The 27,950-nt window shown below is 51.3% G+C and overlaps 1 protein-coding gene across 6 annotated transcripts in view; it reads left to right on the top strand.

Moving 5' to 3' along the window:
- si:dkey-91i10.2 (uncharacterized protein LOC555224 homolog) overlaps positions 1 to 27,950 on the top strand; it is a 34,915-nt gene that overhangs the window by 3,383 nt on the left and 3,582 nt on the right. For 2 of the 6 annotated variants that reach the window (XM_047047522.1, XM_047047523.1), the window contains exons 4-8: positions 16,676 to 16,813; positions 18,636 to 20,347; positions 23,311 to 23,488; positions 25,691 to 25,910; positions 27,370 to 27,944. In XM_047047522.1, coding sequence (XP_046903478.1) covers positions 18,681 to 20,347; positions 23,311 to 23,488; positions 25,691 to 25,910; positions 27,370 to 27,944 — 2,640 coding nt within the window. In that variant the 5' untranslated portion in view covers positions 16,676 to 16,813; positions 18,636 to 18,680. Of the gene's footprint in view, positions 1 to 7,231; positions 7,350 to 8,972; positions 9,263 to 16,076; positions 16,112 to 16,675; positions 16,814 to 18,635; positions 20,348 to 23,310; positions 23,489 to 25,690; positions 25,911 to 27,369; positions 27,945 to 27,950 lie in introns of those variants that run through there. The other 4 variants (XM_047047526.1, XM_047047521.1, XM_047047524.1 and 1 more) reach the window with 4 other exon arrangements.

Genomic DNA, 27,950 nt, shown 5'->3' with positions numbered 1-27,950 from the left:
TCAGCAGTAATGTGTGTTGAAACCGATAGCTTTTTTTATTTTTGAAATACAATGGCAGTTGAATATTGTCAGGAATGGTAATTACCAGCTTGCTACCTCAGTGAGTCATGCCGTCCATTTCGAGAGCAGCCGGCCCAACAGTCCCCTCCTCTTTCATCTCTCCCCTCCCCTCCTCCCCTGAGACTGACCTCTGTGGCTGGCTAGGGGGGTAAACAGACCCCAGCTCCCTCTGTGTCCCACTCTAACATCAGTCACAGCTGCATGGGGAGCCAGATGAAGGCAGGATCAGAGACATAGATATATGTGTCACTCCTCCTCCCCCCTCGATAAGACAATCAACAAAAGGGCAGCAGGCGGAGGACAAGCTGGGAGGCCTGAGGTGGAGTGGAGGCTGGGCTGGAAGCCGGTCCCTATCCGTACGGCAGATACACTAATTACCTGAGGAGTGATTAAAGGCTGTGCAGCTGGGGCAACAACACAATGGTAATGAGAAACGACATCCGTGATGTAGTGTCCCAGTAGTGTCCCTTCTAACACACACATACACACACACACATACAGTAGCCTACAATATACAAACATAGCCTATACGCTAATGTGTATCCTGAGTGTGTATGTGTGTGTGTGCATAATGACAGTATAACTATACATTAACAGCTCTTGATGAGTGTGTGACGTGTTTGGTTGCAACCTTATAAACATTTAGCTTTTCCGACCTGAGCAGGAAACCTTGAAGTGGAAAATGAATGCCACTCTTAGTCAGGAAGGTCACTTCGTAAAATGCTAATCCTAGCATTTACCAGCCACGCTCTGTCAAACAAACTAGCCCTGGTGGAGGGAAATGACATGAGCTAAAACACGTTGGTAGGGCTTGTCAGTTTGACAGCTGATACAGAATGGGTAGTGCACAAAACACACACACACACAAAGTGGATTAGCTCATTTTGAACATATTTGACGCTCTCTCTGTTTTCCATTTTCCAATGGGCCATTTGAATCCTACGATGAGATCCAATGCTCCCGTCACATTCAATGTGTTTGTTCTTCAGATTATGCTACAGTTTGATACACCCACTGACGTTATATTGCTTCACAGTTTCGCCCATGCAACTTTGACTCGCATCACACAATTTGCATTTATAACATTCTATCATCAAATTCCATTTCAATTCTGCCCTGGAAACAGGACCTACAGTTCCAACAGCGTCTGTCCTTGGTCATTCAGCCCCATGGCCTTGTCCAGTATGGCCTTGATCTCCCAGTAACAACATAGTGATTATCCCCATTGCTAGGCAAATCCATTAAGGCCTATTAGTCTAGTATTAGCCTCTTGTTTTTGTTTTGTTTTTAAACCAAGAAAGCACAATGCATGTCTGACTCCCCCCCAAGAGAAGGGAAGCAGGTACCATGCCATAGACTAGATGCCGCCTGGCCATCCGTCAGCCGGTCCCTCCCTGAGTGACAGTGCCTGGACAGTTCACAGCCCCGCTCCTCAGTAAAAGCTCCCCTACAGTGTGCACTGTTGTATGCACTGTGTCCACATCATTGAGGGTAGCCATGGGTAAATATACAGAGTCGTTCCTGCTGTGATCTCTCTCCTCCTCCTCCTCCGACCCCCTGCCTTCTCTCCCCCTCTATCGCTCTCCCCTTTCCCAGCCCACACCAGTCCTGTAGACTGGAGGCTGTGGGCTGAGTGTCTGGAAAGGTAATGGCTGCTCACCAGTCAGTCACCCTGCGGGGTTGTTCACGCTGACCGCACACCACACATGGCTAACCGGGCGCCCTGCAGGGCTAGCCCGACCGACTCTCTCATTTTAACATCCCTACTTTCCATCCAAAGGCAATTATCCAGTGGAGAACTTCAGTGGAGTGAAGAAACAGGAAAGATATTGGAGAAAACGCGTTTTACGGTGGGTTTGTTCCTCAGAGCAAAGTGGGGAAAATACTATATTTTGCTATTCTCTCCATGTACATTCGTCCAGCTCCTATAGAGGAAGGCTGACGGTGGATGTGTGTGTGAGCATGTGGTGGGAGCTGCACACTGATGCCGAATGGTAATGTGTGTAGAAGAATGCAGCCCGGCCCCCGTTACCTGTCTGACTGTCGAATGTAGATGTAGAGCTGCCAACTATTGATATTCAGGTCAAGGCTGCATTTTAGACAGTAAAACCTGGGGATTATCCTCAAAGGAGCTGAATCGGCAGTACCCTGCTCTCTTGCTTTCCCCTGACCATGTCTGGTTGAAAGGGTAAGTCAGTCCGGGGTAGAGGGAGGAACCTCACCGGCCTTTTAGAACCTCAGGACACATCTCTGGGTGTCTCACATACATTAGCAGAGAGGTTCTGTCATGACTGAAGCGGGATTTCTTTTTTTTTACTTCAAACAGAAGGATTGACGGATTTTTCCATCGTTCCGTTTCAGTTTTCTTTGTTCTCCAGCGAAGCCCAATGGGCACAGTAATCATGCTGGTCTGTACTGCCCCGTAAGCTGTCCCTGACTTCACAAAGGACCGCCTGTCTCAAAGTGATGTTTGTTTATTCAAATGAATATTATCGCTTTTAAGGCCCGACAACGCTTTATTTCGTTCCAGCTCGCGCTTATCTACACACACTGCTCTGTGTTGGAGTGTCAACAGCCATCCAGGCTTTGTTGTTTCACAGCTGTCAAGGTTTCCTCCTCAGCAGGTCTATCCCCTGTTGTGTGTCCTTGTGCAGCTCTCAGGCAGGGTTCTGGCAAACAGGAATCTTGGTTACGGCTCAGCCAAGGCAGTCATCGTCAACTGCTTAGTCTGGCTTACTTGTGGATAGGATTGAGATGAGGTCCATCCTCGCATGTAGATTTCCCCTTTGTTTCAACAGACTCTTCCTCGCTTGTGGCTTTCAGAGGGTCCCAGCTCAATGTCATGATGACCCCCGCTCGCCCACGGAGTACTCTGCATCATAATGCTCAAGATGTGCGTGCATGCTGAAAAGGACCTCTCCTGCCTCGCCTTTTGTTGTATAAATATTCAAGCCTGTGAAGTGGTGTGCACTTCCTCCTATTAACATGGAGCTGTCTGAATCTTGATGAGGCTGAGCGAAGACGCTTTGGCCAAGCCGCCCAACCAACCGACGCACGCAGACGCACACAAATACACATACACACCACCACACATACACATACACACCACCACACATACACATACACACCACCACACATACACATACACACCACCACACATACACATACACACCACCACACATACACATTCACTCATACTACACTGATGCTTATAAGCAATATTGACGATTGCCCAAGCAGAATCAGGAACAGTATTGATCTGGCTGTAAACACCCTCATCTGTGTAGTAGCTACTGAATCAATGGGCTCATCCATCCATGGTGGTTTAGCATAAGAATCATGCTGTGCATTCCACTGTGGAGGACAATGCATTTCAGCCTTCCTAGACAGTGGAAGCTTGATTCGAGAGTCGAGTATTTATCTGGTGAAGAGGTTCAGTACAGGCTTGAAATAGACATTTTCCAGAGAGGGGTAGAACTCCATCAGATTCTGTCTGGCCTCGAGGTTCTCCTCCATGATTTCCCAGCGGTAACAGTCTAGCCGGTGGACATGCGTAGCTGTAGTGATGTGGCTGCATGTCATTATGTCCGGCAGTGCTTGAATGGAGCTCAGTGGAATCAGTTGGAAAGGGGCTACCATGCAGGGCTGATTAGCAGGCCGTAGCTGAGTGAAAGAGGAGCCAGGCCGATCATGTTTCAGCCATAAAGCCCTCGCTGTCTTCGGGGACGATGGATTGATAAGGGAAATCGGATTTCATGGGTTCCCATCAGGAGGCCTGTCTGGCTGATTCGATGTACTGTACTGCTGTGGTCGCCTGATTGTGTTAGCATGTTCTCTCGACGGCCAGGACATTTAATCAGCATCCCGGGCCTAGGGTCTGAAGGTCTCTTGAACCCAACACACTGTCAGACAGCTATGACTGCCACAGCAGGACTACCGCCCCGTTGCTCTTGTGCCTACCAGTGTCAGCCGGAGAATATAGGTCAGAGAGCTGGCTTTATGTAATGGATGATGTGGCCCTCCACCGCTTCGAGAGCCATAACATTTGTACTGGGCAAATATGGCTTTATACCTACGGATCAAAACTGGGTTAGAATTAGCTTGTTGTGTGTGTGCGCGTGTGTGTGTGTTGGGGAGTTAGTGTCTGTGTGCGTGTATCTTCTGGGTCGTAGGCTGGAGTTCTCTATGAGCAATTCAATTCGATCCATGTCATCTGTTCCACTGGCTGACCTTCGATGTGGAATCTGCCTTCTCTAATTTAGCTTAGTTGTGGCGTCTCCATGTATCCAAACTGGAACGCTGACATACATGCTCAGAGCACACACACACACACTCTCTCTCACACACACACACACACACAGACAATCACACAATTGTCATGACTCAATGAAGCAGCACCTCTGCTGAGGAATGTGGGCCAGTTCCCATGCTGCCTTGCCCCTGCCTGCTCACACTGCTCAGTGTAAAGTGGACGGGAGGGTAAGCCCATGATGCAAGCGTCATGGGCAGGAGGCCTTTCGACAGCAGTCGAAGCGTACGTGTTGTGAGGATGATTGACTGTATGACACTCAAAGCAGTGGAATAGGTCCGTTGGGTTCAGGTGTCTTCACCACTGTGCCGGCCTTTGCATGGGTCATATACAGTCGTTCATCGGTTTAGCCTATTCTTCTGTCTGATATCGATCCCGGGGTGTCGATAACATGGGAACATAGCTTCCAACCAGTGATAGTATGAATATACTGTATGTTTACTGAATGTGAGCCTGACCTCCTCAGTTGTAGCTGTGTCACTGTGTCCTTTGTACATTTACTCCATCCCTCAATTGATTGTCTCTCTCATCTGGCTGGTCATCAAAGGTCATCATTGTGTCTCCCAGTAGCATTGCGGTTGTTATGCATGGTACTGGAGCCAAAGCAAAACAAACCAGTGAACCCTGGACAGTTTTTCACCACCCCTCCACTCCCCTCCATGACAAAACATGTCCATGTAACAGAGGGGGTCACAAACAGTGCATTGTTCCTCCCCAGAGGGGGTCAACACATTAGCCATTGTGTGCTGGTGAATGTTCTAGAATGCAGCGGAAGGAAGGCTTCTGGTTTACGCTGTCCGGCCTGACTGTAAACATTCATCGGTCTGATTCCGCTTTGCCATGGACAGTTTTGAATATAAACTCCATAAATAGAATGCAGTTGCTTCTATGTCCTGTGCTTGCAGTTGCTGTATCTGTTGCATATTGTGCTGTGTTGCTCTGTGTGCGCGTGTGCGTTTGTGCACGCGTGTGCGTCTGGATGCGCGAGGGAAACCCCTGTGACATTGACACTTGTCTCTTCTCTCTGACGATTTCCCAGCATCCGGCTCAGATAGGAGGCTTCTCCTCATTTAGCGTCGTTCTCACGCTGTGCCCTCTTCTCCCAGCAGCCCCCTGGGTCATGGGCCACGCACATTCCAAAAGAAGAGACATGGTGATAAGTTTGATATTCCACCTCTCTCTGTCTCCCTCTCCCTTTCTGGCTCGGTGTCCCTCTCCCCCTCCCCCCTCTTTCCGTCAAGGCCGCCCGTGACTCACCGAACAGCAGAGCGGAGCGAGGGCCCGATGAATTATTAAGCGCGTGGCGGAGCCCTCATCAATGATGTATATACGAAACGCGGGGCGGGAGGAGGGCAGGGGACGGCCAGTCCTCCCTCTGGTGTTGAGGGCCACCTGCAACCCTGTCCCCCCCCCCCCCCCCAGTGGGATAGGAACACGCCGAAGAGCCCTCTCATGCTCCGGGTCTGCCTGAACACCCTCCTGTCAGGCTCCACGGGGGGGAGGGCATGTCAGATGTCTCTGGTTCTCCTCTGTAGGCCCCCCGGTGCCCACCGGTGAACACAGCAGTGTGCCCCACCAGGCATCTGCACTCACGTCGGTGGATTCGTGTCAAGTGGTCTTTGATGGCTGCGTTGGCGACGGTCGCGTCTCGTGCGAACGCCTGCTTTGATTCATGTCTTAGATTCGTTTGATTAATACTTCCTTGTTCCATGCATCCTCTCATTGATTCCCCTGACACGACAGAGTTGTTGCACAGCAGAGAAGAGCTCTGACAGCCTGAGCTCAGCTCAACCATGAAGGCTTTTAGCATGGCCCCGTCGATGGGGACTGGCTGTACCTGGCCTGACCTGAACAGAGGAGCTATGTTTAGTGGAGGTAGCCCCCAGGCCGGAGCAGTATTGGATGCTGATAATATTGACCGCAGGTTCCTCCACTTTCCTCTGGTGATTAGTCACAAAGGCAGAACCCAAACAAGGAGGAGCCATTTGTTTCTATTTAGCTCTGGTTGTATTGATGCAGCCACAGCATTATCATAGATCAGGCAATGACACTTGTTTTCAAATGGTGTGTGGTGGCCACACACACACACACACCCAGAGCCTTATGACTGTTGTCTGTGTTGGCTGGCTGCAGGCTGTGTTGGCTGTGATCCTTACAGGAAGTAGGGTGCCTGGGTGGTACCAGGAGCTGGAGGCAGATTAGCCCTATCCATATGCCAAGCAAAACCCACTGTAATTACACCACACAACACCATCTCACTAAATACTCTCATACAGGGGGGGCTCTCAGTGTAATCCAGGCTACAAGATGGTAAAGCTTGGTTTGTATCATAGGTTTTCAGATGAGTTGATTATTCTTTAGGGAAAGTGCTGATTTAGATAGAGATTCATTGTCAGTGACGATTTTAAGAATAGGCAGCTGTTTAAGTTTACATCGCTCAGCCTGTGTGATTTAATGAAATGAATGATAAATGATGTGCGAAATATGTGTGTGTGTGTTTGTGTGTGTGTGTGTGTGAAAGATGAGGGAGAATGAGGCTACCGGATGGGAAATCCATTGAGCTTTGCTATGAGACCATGTGGAAAGAGAGTGGCTGTGTGTGTGTGTATGTGGTTAAGTGTGTGGCTAAGTGTGTATAGTAAGGGAGAGAGAAAAAGAGATAGAGAGAGAGAGAAAGAGAGAGAGAAAGAGAGAGAGAGAGAAAGTGAGAGAGAGAGAGAACACTTGGGGCACACGGCTGCCGCTTCCCGGTTTCCATGCCAACGGCAAGGGCTGTTCAGTTGGAGCATGCTCAGTGCGGCTCCCCTGCCTGTAACAATAGCCAGCCAGAGAGCTAGAGTATTCAACCTCACGCCACACACACACAGCCAGCGTACTACAGCACTGGAGAGCGAGAGAGACTGAGGGAGATTGTGGCTGCCTGCCGTGCGGAGCTGATAACCCAGCGATTCTTCCATATACGTTCACACACACGACCAAGGTAAGCAGGCAGGCAGGAGGTGACCTCTCTCATATCTAATGTGTGTGGACTGTTTACTGCCGTAGGAAGCTATTTATGGTTTTCTTTCATAAAATAAATGCGAGATATCAGACTTTGATGACAGTTGTTGTTGCTGGCAGGCTTGGAAATAAGTGTGTGATTTTAAATTCAGCTGGAGCTCTTTGGTGTAAGTTAATTCAGGTTGAATGATTGTGGTATTTTGTTATATTAATCTATATAAACACAAATACTTGATGTAGGCTCTGGGAGTCAGCAGTTATCCCACTGTTGGTGATGTGGCTGGTAAATATGCCTAAGGACACCCAGAGTCTAGATTTATAGCAGGCATACTGGAGTGAACGTTTTCCCCTGAAATAAATTAAAGTCACACTAGTCCGTTTTAAAGGCTCAGATATTTATTCAACTGAACATGAGGGATAGTCTCTGACAACTGAGAAATCAATTATTCACCAGGTTTTGTAGCAGAGTGAATGGCATGGATGACACAGGGTGAAATGTGATGCTTTGCATGTTGCACAGTGAGGTTCCTTCTGTGGGCTATCTGACAGACGAGGTGTCCAGGGCTGTTTCCAGTGTTTGTTCAGCTCAGGGCAGGCAGCAGGCAGGTCCTCAGTGGCCGCTGGCAGGGTCGGTATGTTACTGTGTTCCTCTATTCTACTGAATGATGGAGAAGTGCTGAATGAGAGAATATCCTGCTCCAGTCAAGTCACATGATCTGGGCGCGGGCCGGCTTCAGTCATGCCTCGGTCATGCCTCGCTGCCCCTCTAACACCATGTCCAGGAGCAGGTGTGTGTGTGGGAGGGGGGGGGGGGAGCTGGATGCTGGAGGCTAGAGGTCGGGGAGGCTAGAGCCTAAAGGCTGGGTGTTAGATGGGGCTGGAGGCTGGAGGCTCAGGGGTGGTTAGGGGAGGATGCTAGAGGCTGCAGGTTAGAGGCTAGTGGCTGGGGGCTGGGGTCCGGAGGCTAGAGGTAGTGGGCTGGAAGCTGCTCGTGAGCACACTGCAGTATGTCTGCCTTGCCTTGGACAAACCCACCTACACGCACCTATTCCCCCAACATGATGAATTGGGCTGGCAAATGAACTTGGTGGCCAATCAATAGTGTGTTCTTATGCACTGTCAGTGGTTCACCCAATGGGTTCTGGTCTGTCTGGTCTGCTGGTCTGCCTGCCTGACTGGCTCGATATAGGCATAAGGAAACCTAGTTCGGTCTGTCTGTCTGAGACTGTCTGTCTGTCTGTCTGTCTGTCTGTCTGTCTGTCTGTCTGTCTGTCTGTCTGTCTGTCTGTCTGAGACTGTCGTACCCATCAAAGCCACTTGAGGAGAAACAGCACAGCATGGTGGCTTACAGAGATAGTTCATCTGCTGAGAGCTAGGACGAGATAGCATGAAGGGGCAGGTGGAGAGAGACAGAGAGACAAAGAAGAATAGACATATTCATAGAGAGAGAGCAACAGAGAGATACATAGAGAAAGAAGAAACATGTGAGAGAGTCAAAAAGTCAAAGAGAAACAAAGAGAGAGAGAGAGAGAGAGAGAGAGAGAGAGAGAGAGAGAGAGAGAGAGAGAGGAAAGGCAGGCAAAGAGAATGGTAAGAGGGTGACCAAGTCGCTTGAGAGCTAGTTGGTGTGCTCAGAGTGTGTGAGAGAGAGAGAAAGAGAGAGAGAGAGAGAGAGCATACGAGAAGTGGACAAGACAGAGAGAGAGGAGGTGAAAGGAAAGGAAGACAGTCAATCACCCCACAGGAAATTGGAAAATAAATTGCGTTGACACTCTTGCGTTTGCATAGTAGCTGTCGGGGTAGAAGGGGGTTAGGGGTTAGAATTTTGGGAAAGAGAGGTTTAGATGAGGGTAATCAGTTTAGAGCCCAGCGGTGAAGGCTTCCTGGGGTCTGGTAATTATGGATTTCCCATCTGCTATTCACTTAATATCATCTTCTTCTAATATTGTAATATTATTTTCATCTCCTCCAACCACCACTAGAACATCCTTTTGTGTCTGTTAAAATGGTACTTCAAGGAAAATGTCCAAGTCGGTCTATTGAAAACATTTTTCTTCTGTTTCGGTTCACTGGAGCTCTCTTCTCCTTTGTAACTGCTAGATAATTGACAAAGTAAAATGAACCTCCTGAAACTGGATAATGTGCGGCATTGGATGTCACTGTCCATTTTTTTTCAATCTCAACCAGAAAAAAAATAAAGTTCTGAAGAGTTGACCGTGTAGATTAACATACATGTTCACCCTACATGCAGTGCTGTGCACATGTAGCATGTGAGCCATGCTGCAGAGGACAGACATGATGAGTCATTTGACAGTTATCCATGCAGCTCTGGTAAAACAGATTAAGGCTCCTGTCCTGTAGCTCAGCTCAGCTCTGCAGGGGAGCGATAAGGCTTTCCTCTCCTCACAACTTGAAACGCAAAAGCAGACTACTGTATTCCCTCTCACTGCACGCTATGGCGATTGGACAGGTGAAAATAGATAAAAATACAGATCTCTCACTCTCTCTCTCTCTCGCTCTCAGTCTACTGTAAACAGATACGACAGTTGATCAATGGCTCTCCGTCGCTCTTCGTTGCACATTTACATTTTAGTCATTCAGCAGACGCTCTTATCCAGAGCGACATACAGTAAGTACAGGGACATTCCCCCGAGGCAAGTAGGGGGAAGTGCCTTGCCCATGGACACAACGTCATTTTGGCACGGGCGGGAATCAAACCGGTAACCTTCAGATTAGTAGCCCTATTCCCTAACCGCTCAGCCATCTGACTCCCCGTCCCAGATCCCTTCCCCACCCCAACATTTTCCTGCTCATCCTGTCCCTTTCCCTCATCCTTCCTACCCTGTTCGCCCTTATACGTCGTACGCCCCCCCCCCCCACCAGCCTCTCTCCTCCTCACCCCTGCAGTGTAAGCCCATTACCATCCTGTCCTTGGCCCAGAGAGACCAAGGGAGGGGGGTGTTTTTGTTGTTGTTGCCCACTCTTCTTTGATCTTCCTCTACTGTCTTGCTCACCTCCCTTTCTCTACTTTCCTCCTCCTCACTTCTCCTTACCTCCTCTCCTCCCTTCTTGCCTCAACTCCTCACCCTTCTCCTCTCCTCTTTGGGTTGTTACAGACAACAAAGGTGTGAGTCTTGCACTGGAATTGTACCCCTGTTGCTGGGCCTCCCATGTGTGTGTGTGTGTGTGTGTGTGTGTGTGTGTGTGTGTCTGCTCTTGTGATTAATCTGCTCTTACAGAAAGTCCCTAGGCAGGGTCAGGGGTCTACTGATCTGCTCCAGAATAGGACACAAATACAAATGGCAGGAAATATGTTTAAGAGAGCGTAGGGAACACCCCGTTCTGAGTGTTTGTTTTATTTATTTTTCGATGGCAAGATGTTATTACGTCTCCTATTGTTACCAGTGACCATTCCCCTGTGAAGGATTGGTCTGGTGAAAGACTTCCTGTCTCCTCAAGGTGAATAATAGGAGAGCGACCATGGTCAGATTCTGTATTTGTTTGTTGTCTGGTGTTGAGCCAAGGACATTTCAGTCGAGACCCACAAAGGGCTTAACGGGCTATTATACATGCCTGATATAAGTTAGGTCTCCTTCTATCTCCCTCCATCTAACTCTCTGGTGTCTCCATTCCCCTGTCAGAGATATGAGTGAGTCACGCAGCCATCTGCTCCAGTGCAAATCCTGCCTTATTACCCTCCCATTGTTTACCAACAGCGCTCCTGGGATTACCTCTCTCTCTCTTTCTTGCTCGCTCGCTCGCTCCCTCCATCTTTCTGCCTTTATCTCCCTCAATCTCTACACCTCCACCACTCTACCTCTCTCTACCTCTCTCTCTACCTCTCTCTCCACCCCTCTTTATGTTTCTTCCGACCCCTCTCAGTCTACTTCTGTCTCTCTCCCTGAATGTCTTATTGCTTTCCAATCCTTCCCTTTTTGCTCTTTGGCGTCTCTCTCCATCTCCATCCTTCTCATTACCTCTCATATCCCACATTGCTCTCTTTCTGTCATGCTCCATCATTTTTTGATTTCCTCTTTTCACTAACTATCTTCTCTATCTCCCTCCCTCCCTCCCACTCCTTCCCATTTCCCTCTTACTTCTCCTCCTTCCACATCCCCAGGTTTCCTCCGGGCTCCTCTCTCTTTCTACCTCTCTCTCACCTTGTTCTCCTCTCCCTCCCCACACTCCCCCCCAGTTACTGTGCTCCTACTCTCTCTGTCCCCAGAGAAACATCTCGAGAATGAGGTCAGCCTCAGCTCAAGGATGAGCGAGGCTTGTTTTTGTTAGCGCTAATGTTGTCAAGGGGGTGTTGATGCCATTACCCCCGCAGTAACGCAAACAAACAGAAAACACTGTGCAGTACAGACGAGGAATCCTCACTCCTGCGGCACACACATACCTTCTCGTGAACTCCTGACTATTTTGTCTCTCCCTTTCACCCGCTGTGTTTACATTTGGACCCCCAAACACCATTTGATTCGGAACACAGCGCCGCCCCTTCCATTCCTACAACGTAGCATTTGGAGAAGATGATATTTAAGGGTGACCGTATGGTTACACATGCTGTATAGACCTCCGCCGGCCAAAACATCTGTCTCTGTCTTCCTCTTCCTCTCTCTCTGAAATGCCAGAGGTAGTAGATACAGCAAGCGAGTGGCCCGCGTCCCTAACCGCCTGCTGCCCAGCAGATGCCTGCGGTGTCGTGTTCCCCTCCCTGTTATCTAACACGGGGAAAGTATGCCAGCACACCCATGGACTCATCAAGGGCCCAGTATTATACCCTATTTCCCAAGGAAAAATCAGCTTAGTATGTCAAACACCCCCCCCTCACAGCCAGCCTGCAGTGCCTGCCTGTTGTATTCAGATCCTACTGTACTCTCTCCTTCCTGCTCTTCAGGGCTGGCCAACCATCTGGATTTGGGACTATCAGTAGCGTGTGAGCGCGCACACGTGCGTGGATGTGTGCCCGTGTGTCCTTATGAGGATTGATACGGAGACAACCTGAGAGATCGATAACCCTCCGTCACTCAACAGCCGAAATGGGGATGTCTGACCCATAGGGCCCACTCAGCTGATTGGCTCTCTTTACAGTGTTATTGGGATGGGGTCTATTTATACCCTCACAGGCTGATCATGTGGCCATAACACAGCACCGTGCGGATGACTGTCACCGTTAAATAGCACTGCCGACTGACGACGGTGACATGCAGACATTGATTTGGTATCGACTCTGGTACCGACTCGTCTGCCTGTTTGAGTTTCACACAGGCCACCTCATAATGATAGGCTAGTGAATGCTTCTTTTCGTACAACATCAGTCTACAGTACAATGGAAACGATCTGGCTCTGATGGTTATGATGCCTCTAATTGAGTTCATGCGTAGAGGCTGAGAGCTTTGGTTTTATTCTGACAGCTCTTGTGTCTGTTTGAGATTGCACATTTTTAGCCATTTCTGGTCACTTGATAGCCTCAGGATCATTTGCATGATCTGGATTCTTTGAGGGCCTTCTTTCTAGGCTTCGTCATTGTCCCTGTGAATAGACAGTGCTGCTCATGGAAACGCAAGGCTAAATAATCCAAGTGTTATCTTCCACCGCCCATCTCGGCCTTCTTCTCTCCCTTCCTTCTCCTTTTCAACCTCCTTCTCTAACCTGAACCCGTCCACATGCTGAAATATCTGCCTGTATTACTACACGGCACAACATGGTTGTTACCTCGTTTGTAGTCCGTCATAGAACGACACACAATGCTTACTACAATAATACACATGGTACTAACTAGGCTATCGCTTTAACAAGGTCCAGAATGCAATACAGGGCTACTTATTATTAATTAGTAGTATTCACTACTACACAGCCGCCCGTCTGTAATCCCTGTGTGTCTCGTACAGTTCCATCTCCCTGAGCAGATGTAAATCACACTGTTCCTGAAGACATTTCACCTCATTAACTCTTTTCCTCCAACCACTCCTCCACCTTTGATGTTGAACACTGATTCTGCTAGCTTGCCGTCTGCCCCCCCCCCTCCCTTTCCCTGCTGCTCCTGCTCCAGAGACTGGGGGGTGGGGGGGGCACAGGGGTTGGAGGGCTGTGAGCAACCCCCAGCTACTACTGGAGCAGGGAGGGGAGATGGGGAAGGAGGAGAGGATAAGAGGGAAGCAGGGCGAGGGTGGCTGTCTCATCTGCCTCCCCCGCAGGGTGGCACGTGAAGATGCCTCCTCGCCTCTCGCTTCTTCTTCTTCACCTTCTCCCCTCTCTCCTCCCCTCTCTCCGCCCCTCTCTCCTCCCCCTCTCCTCCCCCTCTCCTCCCCTGCGCTCCACTCGACAGGAGATGGAGAAGGCTCTCCCGTTCATTGGGATCTCGGCTCTAGTTACGCTGCTCCTGCTTAATCTTCTGTTTTGTCTTTGTGTAACGGTGCCATGGCGATACTTCCTGCGTCCTGTGTGCACTCACAAATCGTATAGCTCAACGAAGCAGCACACCTGCGCGCGTTTGATTCATTCGCGAACGCAACTCTGCTTCTTCATTGGTAATATTCGGATGTAACATGCGTTTAAATCCCTTGAAATCCCTTTATTTCAATATTTACATCCGAGTCATGGTGTAGAAAGTCCTCTCGTGCGACATCTTTACCGCGTCCTTCAGAGTCCTTCAGCTTATTTCGTTTTAGAATGATCTCCCAGATCAATATGCCCAGCTCTTGTCTCCTCCTCCCTGCTCCACGCCTCCCTGCTCTGCCGTGCTCTGGGTCAGCTCTGCTCTTTTTTCTTTATTCTGATCTGTTCTGCTCTGGGGGGGTCAGACTGTGGGCTCTGGCTCTGGTTAGGTTCTGTTCTGAGTGTGCTGTGGGTACTGCTTGTCCCCGACTCCCTGGGCCGTCGGAGGGGATCTCTGGGGGATCAGATGGACTCAGGGATTAGCAGCTACCATGAACCAGACTGACTGACTGACAGACTGCAGGCATGCTGTAAGACCCACTGGCTGGAGGGCAGGCTGGGACACCAGCATGGTCACCTCCTGCTCCCTAAGCCCCAGTATGTCATTATGTCTGTCACCGTCACTGTCAAGGCCAGGCTGCCAGGCTCTGCTGAACAACACACATTGTCACACCAGACTACTCGTCGTGCATTCGGATTAATGGTGAAACGTCACATGTTAGATGAGTCCCATTTGGGGACGTCTCGTCCGTTGAGACCATCTTTTCTGTCACTGAAGTCACAACCTTGAGTTGTGACACAAGGTTGGCTGGCTGTTCTCCTCAGTAAGCAATCCTTCCTATAACGTGTCAAGACACCTCTTTGGATTCATTGCAGCGTGTTCTGGGTAGACTGTTTAACCATGTCGACTCCATGCTATGTACGTGCTGACTGGCGAGGGGAACCGATAAGGGCCGGGTTTCCCAGATTCGTTAAGAAGCTCTTAACGCTAAGATTTTCTTAAGAACGTTCTAAGAGCGTTCTAGAGCGCTCTTAGAACGTTCTTAAGACGCTTAACGAATCTGGGAAACCCGGCCAAGGACATTAAGCCTGGTGATCTGTGATTGGACATCTGTCCACAGCTCTCAAGCACTGTCCCACTGTGAGGCCTGGTTCTGATTCTGGTGAGAGGCTGGACTTCCAGCTGGGCTCAGATTCAGCTACCTGTCACTCACACACTCCAGATAGAAATAGCCTGGAATCACCTGTGGAGCCATGGTGACACTGGTTATTGCTGGACACACACAAACACACACACACACACACAGAATTTGACATCCTTTAATTATTGCTGGAGTGGTTCAGCTGCATTGTTCTATTCTGGTAGAGTTGCCGGTGGGGGGTTGGACCAAGGATATAACTAGTGTGAGATTCTCTGTTAGATTCTTTTTAAATTTTCTTTCTCTCTCTCTCTCACGCACTTTTTTCCTCTCTTTTCTCTCCTTTTCTCTCTCTTTTCTCTCCTTTTCTCTCTCTTTTCTCTCTCTTTTCTCTCTCTTTTCTCTCTCTCTCACACATTTTTTCTTTCCTTTTTCTTGGTTCTCTGTTTTATAGCTCTCTCTCTCTCTTTATCCCTCCCTCCCTCAGAAGTGCCAGACAGAGGCACTTCATGGAGGGAGACTGCTGGAGGTGTCATAACAGAGTAGCAGGTTATTATCACTTCATTACAGTCTATAGAAGAAGCCAAATACCCAATGGTACACAGACACGCTATGCACACATATTTACACACACACTAAACAAACCCTCACCCACGTGATATATTGCAGTCCATCTCCCTCGACACAGAGGAGGGACCGACTGATGGAACTCGGTAGGGATTGTGCGTTTATGCACTTCTGAGAAAAGGCCACTTTGACAGCCTCGTTGGACCACAGCAAGCCACTCAGCGGGATTCCAAACGTGTCCATGCGTGGTGTCGATAAAGAGAAATGTAAATGCGGCCGAGCTGTAGATAGTTGCCAGCCGTGCATCCCAGCCTCGGCCCCACAGACCAGAGCGAGGGTCTCTTTCCAGGAAGGAGCCGTGAGAGAGGAGGGGTTACAGAGGAGAGGAACATCCATCGGTCACACTAATCCTACACGCGGCATGGCTTCAGAATGCAGTCCAACGTTCCGTCGCTCCGTAGCTGGGGGTCCACATGCTCTGCTGGGCAACCAGAAGACTGTCAGACACCAGAGTGGGGACAGTGGAGAAGTGGCACAAGTCTTCAGTGACAGACAAGGGGGGGGGGGGCACTGTTTATAGGATTCCTGTCCTGCTCAGGTAAGACGACCGAGGTTCTCGTCTGGTCCAGAGGCTGAGGAGGCTGACAGTTATACTGTCGATCTGGAGAGATACCTCGGCAAAGGAAGGAAAAACCTTTGCTGCTTTTTGTGGTTAATATTTATGGAGTAGCTCCTGGTTATCTAGACTGGTACCTTCAGTGCTGTAGTGTGTGTGTTGGGGGGGGGGGGTTTAGAGAGCTAGTGTATAGGGTGTATCTCTCTTGTGTCTGGCTATTGATCTGCTGGCCAATTACAGCCCTGAGGCCCAGTAGTCCAGTGCATTTACAGTGCCTCACACATCCTCATGCATACAAACGAGGCACACCAAACAGCAGTGATGGACATTTGGCGGTGTTTGCGTGCACCTTCTCCTGATCTAGAAATCAAACTCTAATTATACAACTCTCTAGGGTGTAATTCAGCCTGCCAGCTCAGCTTGTGTTACCATACCTGATACCTCTACTGCCAAGCTCTTTTACTGAACCACTGGACTCTCGACTGTATATTTTATTCTGCTTTTTTATTGATTTTTTCTCTCTCTCTGCCTTCCTTTTGGTTGCAGGGCACCACTGTCTGGATTGGTGGATGTTGTGGATGTGTTAGGGAAGCTTTCTGAAGTTCCGCCGTGGAGGAGCACACCTCCTGGGCCAGCAGGCTGGGGGAAACGCGGGAGAGGCCGCAGGGACGTGATTAAAATGGGGTAAGTTTAGACGGCCGAAGGGTTAACGGAACCATCTGAGGGGTTTGGTTTCCAGCCTTATCGCTGGAATACGATGCTCCACGTTGTGTAACCACACAAACACGCCCGTGGCACACACACACACACACACCCACACACACTGCTCATTATCCTAAGAGCACTCATCACACCACATACACACTAACACCTGAAATCACACACAGACACACACACACACACAGACACACAAACCACACACAGTGAGCCCTTCACCCACTGTCCTCCCCATCTCCTCCATCATATTTACAGTGAGTCCTCCTGTGTGGAGCGGCAGGGGGACAGATTTACTGTGGAGTCAGTGCAGATGAAATACTCCCATGTTAGTGCTCTGACAGCAGGGTCTGGGAGAGCACGGTCCCCCATAAAGCCTGCCTCATACCAGGGCTTCACACTGCAGTAATTCAATCAACCAAAGGGGACACAGGCTGTCCGTCAGTATGTAGACTCGTGCTCAAACACATGCATGTGATTTCACACACAAGGAGTGTGCCACTTGCTTATTAGACAAGCGCACTCAATGCTAATGAAGTTTGTTTATTCACTTGTCAGGGATTTTTGTCTAAATAAGAATGTTGGAGGTTCACGCGGTCAAACAAGCAACAAGGGGTGTTCAGACTAATGATTGACAACTTCCAAACATACCCGGCCCTCCGGGCTGGAAGGATTAACACTGTCTGCATTGATTTAGATTTGGAGATAAATAGCTTTGTTTTGGCTCGCAGCTTATTTCATTGCAGTTCACAAATTTGATTTGAGGAGAGCTGGCTGCTGTGTTTGCTGAGACACGTTTCTTAATTAGACCAGAATGCCTCTTCGCTACCTCCATCTCTGCTGGGAGTATCCACCACCATCAGCTAAAAGACCATAAAGCAGAGAGGATTTTCTACATAGAGCAACAAAGAGGAACATAAAGGAATTTGCCTCCAAATCAATGCTATAATGGGGGGGTGGTTATTATTTTATAACTCCAGCTTTTTGACCCTGATTTGTGCTGAAGATACAACTAGCCCCAAGCCATGAACTGTGTCCTAATTACAGATAGGGAGAAAGTGAGAAAGTAATAGAGAGAGGGAGAGAGAGAGAAAGACTCGGTTAGAGGGAAAACGAGAGAGAGATGAGGGAAAGGAAGGAAGGAATTGAGAAGGAGTCCTCTAAATCCTCTAAGCAGCGTCCGCCGTTAATCTCCGGCTCCTCTCTGATTAGTCAAAGTGAAGGGCCGAAGGCAGACTGCAAAGTAGCAGTCTTCATTACTGCCCGTTCAGCTTAGCATCCCCCCCCACCCCCCGCTCCTTCTCCCCTCCCTTCTCTCATGGGCAGAGCGAGGAACGTTATAATCCCTCTCTTTTATTCATGCTGCAGAGCGCTGCCATTTTTAGAAATCGAATGCGATTATTCGCGTTGAGGAGCCGCGCGTCGGGGGCCGGAGCGGTCGGCCGTCCAATAGCGGCCCGTCTCCGTGGCCTCCTCCGCCCTGACAGGCCGTCACATGGACAAAGCCTGGGCACGTTGGGGACGCACAGATAAGCCCCCTCCTGCTAAGGTCAACACGAAATTGCAAGGAATCCAAAGCGTTCTTCATTTCCCACATTACCTCAGTAGCTCCGTGTCAGTCCTTCAACACATAGTCTTGTGTGTATGTGTGTCTGTCTTTTCTGACTGTCTGCCTACTTGTCTAGTCTGCCTAGCCAAATCTCTGTCTGGTTTGTGTACATGGCTGCTTGCCATGTGTCTTGTCTGTGTCGGCCTCCTGATCGACGCCCGTCTCCCTTCCCCGCTGTTCCAGGTCCCCGGTGCCTCTCTCCGAAGGCTGGAGTTTCAGACGACAGCCATGCCGGACGTGAAGACAGCGTCATGTAACTATCCCTCCTCCGCCGGCCCGCTTGCTGGCTGCAGACTCGCCATGGATCTGGAGCCCTGCTTGACTGACCATCCCCTGCCTCTGCCCCTGGCTGCTCCCCTCCCCGCCTACCCTGGCCACAGTGCAGCGCCCTACTCCGCCCTCCAGGGGGCGTCACCCAGTCCCATACCTAGGTGTAACAGCAGTGCCCTGCTCTCCAACCTGGGCCTGCGCTACTGCTCCAGTAGCAGTGGCCCCCCACTTAGGCGAGCCGATGGACTGTGGCCCCACACAGGACTCCCCCCAGCCAGCTGCAACAGCGTAGGGAGCAGACTGTACCGTAGCATGGAGAACCTCAACTGGAACGCCATGGCCGAGCCCAGCCTGTTTTCACTCAGCACCCCCTACAGGAGCATGGACAGCGAGTTCATCTTCCGCTGCACCGCCACCAGCCACTGGTACGACGGGCCGCCCGAGGGGCCCCAGGTATACGGTATAATGCCCACCCCAGAGAGCCTGGCCTTCTACCCCCGCCGCGGACCAGCCAGGCGAGACCAGCCCCTCTTCCCCCAGTGGCTGTTCCCGGGTGTGGACGACTGGGGAGGAAATGCCAGGAGGGGCCTGCGAGAGAAGCTCCGCCTTCAAAGCGCGCGGGCCTCCGAGCCCCACAAGCCCCTGCGGCCCCAGGTGATCCAGGGGGCTCCGCTTATCCTGCCGGGCTCGTCGGAGAGGGAGGGGTCCCCCGGTCGGTTCCCAGGGGGGCGATCTCTGTGCGCCCGCCGCATCACCAGTCCCGAGGAGATCAAACAGGAAGTTCTGAGGCGTCTTCAGCTCCGGCGCCAGAGGAGCACGCCCAACCTGGCCGCGCACGTCCCCCCAGAGAGCCAGGGCGGCGTGGCCAAGTCCTACACGGCAGAGTCCCTCTGCGGGAGCGGGCCGGAGCCCTCGGCCGAGCGCAAGAGACCCCCCGTGGGCCGACTGCACATCCCCACCTTTGAGGAGTTCAAGAGGATGAGGCAGGGTGGGGGGAGCCAGCGGAGCGCGGGGACAGACCCGCCACTGGAAGCGGTGTCCGGGTCGGGGTCCACAGCCGGAGACCGTGAGGCTGTGATGACCGCTCCGTCCGGGCAGAGAGACTCTCGGAGGCAGGTTGGACTTGATGGAGAGATGGAGACAAAAGAGGAGGGGAGGGGGGGTGGAGAGAGGACAGATGGAGGAGAGGGCAGAGGCAGTGACAGTGGCATGTTGACACTCAGCTCCCCTGAGCAAGCTCCCTGTCAGCCAGCCATCCGAGAACAGAATCAAGAATCCACAAAATCCCCCATATGTACAGGCCCTGCACCCCGCACCCCCCTGCAGCCCCTGGTCCGAGCAGCCCCAGAGAGTGGTCTTGGGGCTTGGTCAGGCCCAGGGACGGGGCCTGGGGCAGGGGCAGGGTCTGAACAACAGCAGGGCGAGGAGGAGGCCAGCAAACCCAGTGTGAGCCTGGGCCCAGCCGAGCAGGTCCCTTTCCCCCCCCGCAGGGAGAGCTCCGAGGGCCCATCCAGCTGCTGTCCTGCCCTGCTCATGGAGGGGGCCCACCTCTCCAGCTATGGGGCCAAGATCTACAAGATGAAGGATGGCTTCATTGGCTCCGCCTTGGACCTCATCAAGAAGAGGTGAGTCACCTGCTCCACTGACTATTAGCTCATCGGTCGTTGATGCTTCGGGGTGTCCTAAGGGGGTTTGATTGATGTGACAAGTGATGTGGTCTGATTGGTTGTCCTGAGCGGCTGAAGGGGAAGCCTAATGGCCGTGAGATAAAATGCTAACGAATGGATCAATATTGTTTCGTGCTGTGGAGCCTGTTGCAGTAGAGCTGTTTCCATTCCAAATTCTGCTCCCTTTGCTGCGTCTTAGTGTGAAGGAGTTCATTCATAACAAGACCGTTTCATTCAAACTGGGTTCCTCTGGAATTCTGCCAGAAAGAAAAGCACTCACAATAAATAACACCAGGAAAATACCCCCTTCTCTTGGAAAGAATTCTAAAACCCACCTACAGTATTTGATCACATCTCGATGGGCCTTGATAAGATGTGTTGTGTTGATCTAGACCTTGTTCTCCCTTGAAGGGATGGCTGTTCTCAGGTGTATTAGTAGTCTGGAGTGCTTTTGTGGGTAGCTGGTTGGCTGGGGCTCTCTGGTAGCAGACTTGAACTCGGTTTGTATTGCCATTCATTAGCTCAGCTTTGGCTAGCAGCTGTTGGAGCTAACAGATAGAGCCGGCTGATGGCTGGCCTGTTGGATGGCATCAATGTGGTTGAGCCAGATCTGCCAGTGTCTCAAGTCTGACATAGCATCCGTAGACACACCACATAGTGAGGCAGCTTGACACTTTGGAGGGGGGTTCTGTCTCTCCTGGGCCAACAGTCTGGTGTCACACACACACACACACACACACAGGGACACAACTGATGGTTGCAGCCATGGAATGTCTTTCTTCTCTGTCCTAAACGCCTCTCTTCCTCCTCCTCCTCTTCCTCCGATGTAACCCTGTGCTCAGCTCCTCTCTTTGTCTGCACCGCTGGCACGCGTGATGGATGGATGGTGGAGGCAGGCTGCATGGAATCAGGAGTGGTGTGTGTCTGTGTGTGCGCGAGTGCATGTGTTTGAGCAGGTGTGCACGTGTGCGCTCTCCAGACGGCAAAACCAATTGGCACGCATCCATATTTTTATGTCTCTCCTATGTGCAATTGGCGAGAGTTTGACAGTCTCATCCTCTAGCTCTGTATTTATGACATGGCTTTTTGCACTGTGGATGACATTACACATGTTGTCACGTTCACATATTTCGTGTTTGGCTCAAGTATGGATCTGAATTCGACTTCAGTCATCTGCAAGCTTTATGAATATTTTAGTAAGATAGATAAACATCGTAATTAAACATGAAGATTCTCTGCACCCTGTATGCAGCCCTAGGGGGGGGGGGGGGGGGCAGGGTTTTGAAACCCAGGAGACAACACACATCTGTCTGTGATACGATCTCTCGATGCTAGACATCCTTCCTGCTTCCATATTAAACTGCTGACCTGTGCTAGGCTGAACTGGTGCTGTTTTCCCACAGTCGGCTAATTGCCAAGCTGCTGTCATTTATCTTATTGAGCCTAGCCTGTCCCCATAACAGAGTCCTGATCATATTCTCTGTTTGGATATGCTGTCCTGTGTATTTTCAAAAACCCTTTAGCAATATCCTAGCTATCATGGTAAGGCTCATTACAGTGTCACACTATTGTGCGGTGAAAGGAGATTTATCATACACAGTGGTTGGTTTGTAAATTAACCTTGAGGTAATAACCTCAGATAAATCTTACTGGATGTCACAGGTCTAATCTTCAAAGAAATGCTTTAATCACAGTTATTCTAACTGGAACCAAATGACTGCTTTACTGCTGCATCTTACAGGAGGCTGCATATCCATAATTTAAATTGGAGTTGCCTCTGGCACCTGCTGAATTTGTACATGGAAGTAAACCTCTCTCTTGATTCTTTGTTCCATGCATTAGTGATGAGTTTGATTAGCTTGAATGAAGAACCAAAGGTGGCTATAGAATGGCTTTGTTGTGTTTGTGATGGGAGTGTTTGTGTAGTCAGATGGGACCTAACACACTGGAGGGATCTGATCTCGATGCAGATAGCCGGTCAGCGACGAGCTCAGCGTTAACTAGACTATGAGAACTGCCGAGGCTTCAGAAACTCCAGCGTTATGTAAGAGGCTCATAATTAAGGCTTCATATAAATGAGGTGGGGAGATGGGTGCTGTCATGGGACAGGCGAAAGAAAGTCAGACGTTTAATGGGTCACATGAGGATGGGAGCATCAAAAGATCATTTTAAGATCTTACTTTCCCATTCTTTCACAAATAATGAATATCTCATACGATTGAGAACAAGTTATTGTTCAGACTTGAAAATATAATCAGCCAGGGAGCAGAGAGATGTTCTAGGGAGAGATGTGCGATGTTATTGTCCGTGCAAATGAATCAGACTTAGTATTAGACGCCAACCCTGTCAGAGTGCTCTGTGCTCCTAATCCATGATTGTGTGCGTGTGTGTCTTTCCGTGTGTGTGCCTGGAGAGGTGGTGTGTCTCGGTTCACACGCTTGCCACGTGTCTGGAGCATGGCCGCCCAGCCGCCCAGCACACAAAGGACTGAGAGACATGTGGGATGCAAGCAGGGCCAGTCTGGCGTGCTGCCTTGTGGTCCAGGAGTTCAGGTGTTAATAGGAACTGATGCGTCCAATTACCTTCCCCCTGAGCCCCTCTGTTGTGGCCAGGACAACCGCCTCCCTGGAGGAGCGGAGGAGGGAGGAACTGGATGAGAAGGGTCGGAGAGAGGGATGAATGAGGGATACAATGGATGGCGGAAAGAGAGGAGAGAAGTGCCAGGAATGATAATTTCATCCTTAACGCCTCCCCCCCATTCTTTTTTCTCTCTCCTCCCCACTCTCACTCCCTCTTTCCCCCTTGTGCTTTTTTTACCTTCTTTTTTTTCTCCCTCTCTTTCCCCCCTTCCCCTTTCTCCCTCTACCTCCCTTTCCCCTTCTCCCTCGCTTTCGCTCTCCCCCCTCTGTCTCTCTTTCCAGCTGCAGTGCAGAGATCTCAGCCGAGGCCCCCGTCAGGATGTCAGGTGACCACGACGATGGCGCTGACATCACCGCTCCCCCCCCAGCCTGTCAATCCTCCACTGTCTCCATGGCAACGACGCCCTGCGGAGCGGCGGGTTGCGACGAGCCTGCAGGAGCAAAGGAACCAGCAGAATGCGTAAGTCGCTCCCTTTCTCTCCTTTGGTTTTCCTTTTTGGCTCTCTGTCGCTCGCTCGCCATGCTCAAGGCAGCAGTGGGTTACAGCCCTCTCTCTCTCACACACACACACACACACACACAGAGTTGACAGGGGCATGGAAGGATGATTAGGGCAGGGGGACTACGTACAAGCGCACGCAGCCAGTGTGGCATAAGATCCGGACCACAGCAGGCATGCAGCACCGGCCCCAGCCCAGCGAGGGACAATGGAAGTAAATGAGGATTAAATCCGGAGGTTGACGGCTGGTAACTGTTCTTCTCACGCTATCGCTCCGCTCGTCTCCTCTCCCCCTCTCTTCTATCCTCTCTGCCTAGCCTAGCCTAGCCACTGGTAGCATTGTGTTGATGTGTGCTGTAATCCCAATCCTCTCTGCAGGGGTCTCTAGAGGGCCACGTCGACACATTCAATGTCTGGTTCCCCGGGTCGTCATTCGTTCGTACGAAGACGGCGCGCCGTGTTCCACTCGCGCTTTCAGAGCCCGGCGTAGCTGGCGCCAGGCTCTGATGCGTGGAGAGACCGGCTGGCTTTTCTCTCTGTCATGACAGCCCTTCATTAATACCCCGCAGATGCTGCATTAATGATTCTGCACGACACCCGACTCTCCGACGGGAAACACTCTCGTGTTTCCCGTCCTGTCGTCGTGGGACGTGAGAAACGTAGCCCTGCGCCCTTCACTGCCCCCCCGGAAGGGTCGGCCCGTCACCGCTTGGCTTTCCGTTCATCACTCAGATATCTGGATCCCCCCCCTTAAGAATTTTGAATTTGTCATCAGTGATCTAGTGATCGATGCTTCTAGATGTCTGCTCGATCTCTGATTTGCATCTGACCTGCATCTGCAAAGGTGAAGGGTCACGCGTCGCCGTGGTGACCTCTCAGCGCGCCCACGGGGCGAGTGCTGAGGGGCCCAGATGAATGGCAGCATGATCGGATTGGCCGGAATGATTGGAGAGCTGTCTGTCATCCTGGAATCTAGTCTTCTGATGGCCCCAGCACACGAGGTTGGAATGCAAGGTCCTGTGTGAGAATTCCTGGGTTTATCTCAAAGGGCTAGACCCAGGGGATTGTTGATGAATGGAATCTCTCTGTCATCATCAAGGCTGCTCTTAGCAAAATCCACCCTTGGAGAAAAGAAAGACTGTTTGTGTCCTTGTCTGAGGGCTGCCTTGTATACCACAGAGAGACGTATTCGTTGGACAGTCAGACAGTATCCGCTGTTCAAGCCATGGTATAAATACAGACTCATTAGGCAGACGTTCCTGGTTCAGCGTGGGCAATTATCTCCCTGATCACGCTGTCAGACCCCCTGATCACGCTATCAGACCCCTGATCACGCTATCAGACCCCTGATCATGCTATCAGACCCCTGATCACGCTATCAGACCCCTGATCACGCTATCAGACCCCTGATCACGCTATCAGACCCCTGATCACGCTATCAGACCCCTGATCACGCTATCAGACCCCTGATCATGCTATCAGACCCCTGATCATGCTATCAGACCCCTGATCACGCTATCAGACCCCTGATCACGCTATCAGACCCCTGATCACGCTATCAGACCCCTGATCATGCTATCAGACCCCTGATCATGCTATCAGACCCCTGATCACGCTATCAGACCCCTGATCATGCTATCAGACCCCTGATCATGCTATAAGACCCCTGATCATGCTATCAGACCCCTGATCATGCTATCAGCCCCCTGATCACGCTATCAGCCCCCTGATCACGCTATCAGCCCCCTGATCACGCTCTCAGACCCCTGATCACGCTATCAGACCCCTGATCATGCTATCAGACCCCTGATCATGCTATCAGACCCCTGATCATGCTATCAGACCCCTGATCACGCTATCAGACCCCTGATCGTGCTATCAGACCCCTGATCACGCTATCAGACCCCTGATCATGCTATCAGACCCCTGATCACGCTATCAGACCCCTGATCATGCTATCAGCCCCCTGATCACGCTATCAGACCCCTGATCATGCTATCAGCCCCCTGATCACGCTACCAGCCCCCTGATCACGCCATCAGACCCCTGATCCAGCTCTCAGCCCTCCGTCATGTTTCACAACAGGGCATCTCTCCCACTCGCTGTCTGACAGGTGTTGTTGCCATGCAAGGGATTGATTGACAGGTGCCTCTCTCCAATCAGCAGCACTCTGGGCTGAGCTGCAGGCGTTCCAGCTCTGACGCGGCCTATGAGCCGGCTGAGACGGTGAGGGCCCAGCGCGAGTGCCGTCTGCGGCCCCACTACAGCGACCCCATGCCGGCTGATGCCGCCAAGCGCAAACAGCTGGAGATGAAGATCGCGGCGGCCGCACGGTTCCACAGCCAGCGCAGGGACAGGGACCGGGATAGGGACCGGGACAGTGGTGAGTGGATTCTACATTTCTAAATCAAAAGTCATTGCAATCTGTCTGTGATTGAAAAGTTTTTTTTTTTAAATGTCTCCAAAAGGCAGCTTTGGTTGTTACATCATAGTTTGTGAGTGCACAAAGCCATAGAGATTTTTTTTATCATCATTACATAAAACAACAACAACTCCCTTGTACACTTATGTAAGTCTACTTAATTTGATGAGTAAGCGAAACGCGAAACGATTTCAAAATCACCCCAAGTGTTGTCAGTCCTGGCCTGTAGCTACACCGGCATACAGGCATATATGGGCATGTTCAATTCTGTCTTTTGATAGCAGGCTTTCCATGTCCCTTTCTGCGTTCATAAACTCCTCATTTGAGCAGATGTAACCAGTGTGGACAGCAGTACTACTACAGGGCAGACAGGGCAGGAGTCCTCCCTCTCTGGTACTATCTAGCTGGGCTGTCTTCCCAGTGCCCCTGTCTGGCACGGAGCCTGAGTGCTTCTAACACAGAGTCTCTGGAGGTCTTTACATAGTCCCACCCGCATGCCTGTCCTGGCTTACCCAGCAGGCTGTTGACTCTCCTCTCTGCCTGCCTGGCTCAGGGCAGCTTCTGGATCTGTGACGCCGCTGAAAAGAGTGACGCCCCAGTGAGCCTGTGGAGTCGTGCAGCGTCTGAGCAGGCAGGGGATTAGGCCAGAGAGCCGGCGGGGAACAGCAGTGTGGTTGTGTGCAGCGGTGCGCGGCACAGCCGGGCCGGGAGGCTGCTCTCAGACAAGCCGAGCCGTCGAACCCAGCCGGACTTGTCATAGACGCCACAGCCTCGTGTGACCTCACCGCTCGGAGTGTTTTCTGAGCACGCTGCCGGCCTCCATCGCACACGCCGCGTTAGCTCTGAAGTAGTTCCGTCAAAGTAAGGGCCTCCGGCCTCCTCCTTTCCGAGCGACTGTTCTTGGATGCGGATTGGACGCAGGCAGCTGAATTCCAGTGACCTATCGCGTGTGTTCCTTCACATTTTCCCTCCTGTCTTGACATTTGAAGATTGTCTTGTTTTCAACGGTATGATATTCACGAGCCTCATCTGTTTGGCTTCAAGTAGAGGGAATACGCTGTTGAACCTAGCCTGATGATGTAACCGCATAACGGAGTGGCCTCACATTGCTGCCGTCTCTCCCTTGGGAGAAGCACCTTCTACGACCTCTCAACAATGTCCTGTCTTGTCCTGACTGATGCAGGACATATGTTAGTCAATATGCTGCCATATGGTAATGTTGACCTTAATGGACTATTGACAATGTTTTGAGGTCCGGAGCCAAAGGTCTAAGTCGAAGGTCGTCCGAGTGGAGAAGAAAGTCTTCTATATGATAATGATAGTTGTTGATGACAGATAGTTAGTAATTAAATAAATCCTTTCCGTTCGTCTCCCACGGAACCTTAGATGTAACCCTGCCGTGCGTATGTCTCTCCCACAGCCCCGGCTGCGTTGCGCGGCCGCTCAGAGCCCAGCGGCGAGGAGCGTGCGGGGGGCCTGAGGGTGCGGCGAGGCGGGCAGCATCGCTGGAGCACCGTGAGCAGCCTGAGCGTGGACAGTGGCGTGGTGGGCCTGAGCGATGAGCGCGAGGAGGAGGAGGAGCCGCGCAGGATGCGGCGTGGCGGCGGCGGCGGGGCGGAGGTGGAGCGCGTGGACAGTGGCATCGGGCCGGGCCTGGCCCGGGGCTGGAAGAGGCCCTCGGCCTCCCTCAGGGTCTGGGAGGCCCAGAGGCCCTGCCCTGACTGTGGCCAGAGGGACAGGGAGGGCATGTGCGAACGCTGCTCCAAGCTGCGCACCGAGCGCAAGGAGGCCATCCTGGAGTTCCTGAACACCGAGTCGAGCTACGGCGAGGACCTGCGCATCATCAAGGAGGAGTTCTACTGCCCCATGCAGAGCGCCGCTCTGCTGAGCGCCGAGCAGCTGGCCGTGGTCTTCAGCAACGTTCAGGAGCTCATCGACGTCAACGAGCGCTTCACGGAACACCTGCAGGACAGCATCGACCAGGCCTTCGACCAGGTGAAG

Source organism: Hypomesus transpacificus, chromosome 23 (assembly GCF_021917145.1).
Source record: "Hypomesus transpacificus isolate Combined female chromosome 23, fHypTra1, whole genome shotgun sequence".
NCBI classification, from domain to species: Eukaryota; Metazoa; Chordata; class Actinopteri; order Osmeriformes; family Osmeridae; genus Hypomesus; species Hypomesus transpacificus.
Note: the sequence above shows the minus strand (reverse complement) of the source record. Positions and strands in the feature narration are given on the sequence as shown.